General features: G+C 35.1%; 1 protein-coding gene across 1 annotated transcript in view; it reads left to right on the forward strand.

The window, feature by feature from the left end:
• The window catches only part of NPAT (nuclear protein, coactivator of histone transcription), a 65602-nt gene extending 62475 nt beyond the window's left edge, over nucleotides 1-3127 (forward strand). The window contains 1 exon segment of the mRNA XM_017855271.1: nucleotides 1329-3127. Within this exon segment, the coding sequence (XP_017710760.1) occupies nucleotides 1329-1405 (77 nt within the window). The 3' untranslated portion in view covers nucleotides 1406-3127.
• Nucleotides 3128-5158: the final 2031 nt, after the last annotated feature.

Here is a 5158-nt window from a genome sequence, read left to right on the forward strand (position 1 = left end):
ATGTTTTTCCTTTTTTTTATTTCGAGCCAGGGTTTCACTCCAGTCACCCAGGCTGGAGTGCAATGGTGTGATCTCAGCTCACTGCAGCCTCCACCTCCCAGGCTCAAGCGATTCTCCTACCTCAGCCTCCCAAGTAGCTGGGGCTACAGGCATGTGCCACTGCACCTGGCTAATACTTTTTTCTTTTTTTTTTTTGAGATGGAGCCTTGTGCTATTACCCACTGGAGTACAGTGGCACAATCTCGCCTCACTGCAACTTCTGCCTGAGTTCAAGCAATTTCCCTGCCTCAGACCCCAGAGTAGCTGGGATTACAGGTGTCTGCCACCACACCAGGCTAATTTTTGTATTTTTAGTAGAGATAGGGTTTCACCACATTGACCAGGCTGGTCTTGAACTCCTGACCTCGTGATCCACCCGCCTTGGCCTTTCAGGGTGCTGAGATTCAGGCGTAAGCCGCCACACCTGGACATTTGTTCTGTTTTTTAAATTTTTTTTTATAGAGACAAGGTTTTGCCATGTTGCCCAGGCTGATCTTGAAGTCCTGAGCTCAGGTGATCTGCATGCCTTGGCCCCCCAAAGTGCTGGGATTACAGGCATGAGCCACTGCACTTGGCCTTACTTACGTTTTTTCTTTAAGCATGGTTGTCTCTAGGAAGGCAATGCAGGGATAGCATTGATAAATGAAATTCATTTATTTTCAATTTGGTTAGCTATTTAGTAAGTGAATTGAATAGAAAGCGTTTAAAATATCATAGAGGAAGTATGGTATCAGGGAAATAATTTAGGCTTTGTTGCCCTGCAAGTCTGGGTTTGAATCCTGCATCTACTGTGTATTGGTCCTGTGATCATGATTAAGTCTGTAGCCTCTCTGAGTCTCAGCCTCATCACTTGACATGATATTACCAGATACCTTAGGCTGTGAAGTCTAAATGTAGTATATACATGAAGTATCTGGTGTATATTAAGTTTTGGAACTGACAAGTAGTACCTGTTACTTTAAACATCTGTCAGTAAAGCTTTCTTAGCAGTAATAACCACCTAGCATAGAAAGCATGTTCTATCTTGTCTCACTCAACATTCAGATACTCTGGATTTGTATAATGTCTTTTGCCATAAACTAACATTCAGGTGCTATTGAAGTATATTTAATTAACTTTGGGTTTATAAAACTTGTCTCTACTTCTCTATAGAAGTAAAATTCTAATAGACCAAAAAAGTTTGACAATTTTAGTAGTATGTGAAAGAACCCAATACACTGTTTTAGGTGATTTACTAAGAAAGCATTTTGGCCTTGTTTGAGTTTATTTTTTCTTTCTCTTTTCAACAGAAAAGAAGCTTCCCAGTTCATTTCCAGCGGGAATGGATGTAGACAAATTTTTATTATCATTGCATTATGATGAGTAAACATTCTGGGCACATAAGAACAGTAGGTGTTCAAAACTCGTATCCCTTAAACTGAGTGTAGGGAATGGGATATTGACAGAATTTGAAAGCGTGACCTGCACTTTGATTGTACTGAAATTTCACTTTATATCTAAATCATGCTGTTTCTAAAACAGCTTCCGAGTTTGTAAATAGACTTACTTGGTTTATTTTTATTTTGGGAAAAACATTTGCAGAAATGGAAGTAAAGTCAATCTGCAAAACTGTATAGCTTTGACAATTCCATATTGTAAATACTGTGTAAATCTTGTTGAAATAGAGTTAAATCAACCTAATGTGTTTTTTGACTTCTTATGATCCCTAATTCTAAGACTTACTCATCTGGAATAGTTTCTCACTTGTTTTGGAGGAAAATGATGCTTACTCTTATAAATTACCTTCAGTAACTGTTCAACAAGACATTTAAATACACAGCCACTAAGTACTACAAAATGATAACCACCTCAACCGATAGCAAAATATCTAATTAGAAATCAATAGTTTGATGAGTTTTTTCCTAGAGTGAATGCTACCCCTTTCTTATAATTGCTGTAAGTATTATATTTCTGGAATTTTACACTTTACCTATTTCTTGTGATCCCTCTGTTCTCTGTTTTAAAGAGAGAATTTTGTAAACCATTTATTGAATGTTCTGATCTTTCATTTATAACTTTTAAGATTTTACAGGACTTTAAGTGGTTAGACTATTGAGCCATAAAAAGTTTGGTTTGTAGTAGAGATTTCTTGATATGTACTTTTCCCCTAAATGCTGGGGATTTAAAGAATTGCACTAATTCATAGAACTCTTTACATTGTAGTGACCAATGCACATATAATTTAAATCTCGTATTCTATGTGAAAGTTTATGTGGAGGATTATCTTCTGGTGTTGTGTCCATCATAAGATGTAAAAAGAGAAATCATAGTTTTATATTTTAGTTTCTCCTACAATGGGGTATGTTAAATAACTATATCTATACTTAGATACAGTGCATTGTCTGTGTCCCTTAAAGTGTTACAAAGAGTTTCTCTCAAAAGGTCCTTAAGGAGAGTTGAGAGATGAGAGAGGTGCCTTCTCTGTATTAGACTCACACACATCAGTCAAGTTGAAGAATTGGTTTAAACTTTTAAATGAGAACAGAAATTATAATTAGTACCTGACCAATTGTGCCTAGATATTAAAGTATGTTCTCTTTAGTACTTTCCGTTCAATTAAATGTCAGTATATTAGGGATTTTTTTCTACAGGTGTATATTTTGTTAAAGAGTCACTTTCCTCAACCATTTTTTTGTACTGGGCCTTAAAAAAAATCCATCCAACCTTAACACAACATTTCTCAGTGTAGAAATCATGTCTTCTTAATTGCTGAACCTTACTGCAAAAACTTATGATGTAAGAAATTTTTATGATGTGGCAGTGGTCTATTCCTGAGAAACTAAATATCATATAGTTAATGTTTATTTAACTCAACTTGAGATTGTACTACAGTTAGGTTTGAATAAATATTTTCATTAACTTCAGAAGTTTGAATTACTTTACATTGGCAGTCTTGTTTAGAAACTGATTAAATTCCTTTGCAAGTCAATTCTTACTCTTTTTTGGGAGTTTGTACAATGCTGAAAATCACAGTTTTCTTCTTATTCAGTTCATACTTGGGTATGCTAAGTACTGAAAATTCATATACAAATAAAATAAGTTGAGTTTCTTCAAGATGCATAGTTAACTAACCAGGAACTGCTAAATAAAGTTGAAAGATAACTTGCATTTGGAGCTTTTATGTTCAAAGGCAAGATCATATCCCCATTTTACCTTAAAAGTCAACAGGTCCTGGACTTCTAAGGTACAATAGGTACACTATTGTACCTGGTAACCTGTTTGAATACTTAAATGCCCAGTGGCTGCATTTCAGGGTTGATGTATACTACAACAATCCATGGCTGTTTTTATAATTACATGTAAGGATCCAGTCTGTTGTTTGGCTATTACTTAGAGGTTAATGCAGTCAGTGTATGCCAAATCTGAGAAGTGTTAAGTAAAATCTTGTTACAGATTTAGCCCTGGATATTATTAGAACTACAGTGTGTTGAAATTGCACATGAGAAAAGCATCCATCAGCATTCATGCAAAGGCTACATATCATGACTATTAGGAGTAATTTCAAAAGCATATTACTATATATTCTGCATTCATCCTTTCTCTGGTCATCTTTCAGGCTCAGGCCCAGCTTTCTGAAATTACATAAGTTTTGACTTTATTATTACTTATTTTGCTACTTCCTTTAAACAGTGGACTCATTGTGTGGTTTTTTTTCTTTTTATAAATGTTATCATTTTGTCATACTTTTGTCTTTTTTCGTAAATTTGTATCTACATTGTTGAATTCATGATACATGTAGTTACCTAATGCTTTTTGTTTTTTTGAGAGAGGGTCTCACTCTGTTGCCCAGGCTGAAGTACAGTGGCAAAATCATGGCTCACTGCAGCCTCAACCTCCCAGGTTCAAGTGATCCTCCAACCTCAGCCTCCCGAATAGCTGGGACTGTAAGCATATTCCATCATACCCAGTTTTTTTGTTTTTTGTTTTTTTGTCTTTCGGAGAGATGGTGTCTCACTATGTTGCCCAGGCTAATCTCAAACTCTTGGACTCAAGCAGTCCTTCTACCTCAGCCTCCCAAGTGTTGGAATTACAGGCATGTGAGCCACCTCATCCAGCTGCTGCCTTTTACTTCCAATAATATAAAGCTTTTTTTAGCTATTACAAACAAAACAGCAGTGAGCATTTTGTAAATAAACATTTGTTTATGTTAACTATTTCCTTAGAAATTTTAGAGAGTAGAATTACCAAAAAGAAGTTAGTGTACCTTTTTTTAAGGATCTCAGTATATTTTGCCATATGCTGCTATTAAACTTGCATCAATTTACATTTCTACCAGCAAATTGTCATTTTTTTGCATAGCATATGCTTATCCATTTCCAGAGGTATATTCGACTATATCATCACCTGTTTCTAGGTTTGTATTTCCTGATTTGGTAAAATTAGGAGTTAGCTCCTAATCTATTTGTTTCTTGTTTTGGTACCTGATATGAAAAAAGGGTCAGTGTACATTTTTTCCCTAAATATTTAACTGCTTGACAATTTGTTCACTTGAAAATTTAACCACTGCACAGTTTGTTCAGATAAGCTTTCCTTTCCCCTGCTCATTTATTTAAGATGTCTGTCTTATCCTACACTGATTAACAATCTCTTATTCACAATTCTAAAACCCAAAAGATTCTGGCAAACAATTTTTTTCCCCTAGATTTAACATCAGAACTCATTCTGTGGCAAACCTGACCTGAAATGACATGAGGCCACTTAACAGTCTTTATCTCATTTATAGTAATGTTGATTAGTCTGCTGTTCCAGACTCAACTGGGGGGCATATGGTGTATACATCTAGTTTTTAGAAATCCAAAATATTCTGGTTTATGAACCCCAGCTAACCCCAAAGGTGTATGATCAAAGATTTTGGACTTGTATTAAATGTATACACATATATACACACTATATGGTATGTGTATATTCTGTGCCACTGATTAAATCATAACTTTTGTGTCCACTGTTACTGTTTTTGTTTTTTCAAGTACTCACCCTTTTATGCTTCCTGATGAACTTTAGAATTACTTGTATTATTTCAAATTAAGTTTCTATTGGAATATTTGAACTACATTAATGTCATAAGCTAATTCATAAAGAA

The sequence above is a fragment of the Rhinopithecus bieti genome, unplaced genomic scaffold (assembly GCF_001698545.2).
Source record: "Rhinopithecus bieti isolate Rb0 unplaced genomic scaffold, ASM169854v2 scaffold_39705, whole genome shotgun sequence".
Lineage (NCBI taxonomy): Eukaryota > Metazoa > Chordata > Mammalia > Primates > Cercopithecidae > Rhinopithecus > Rhinopithecus bieti.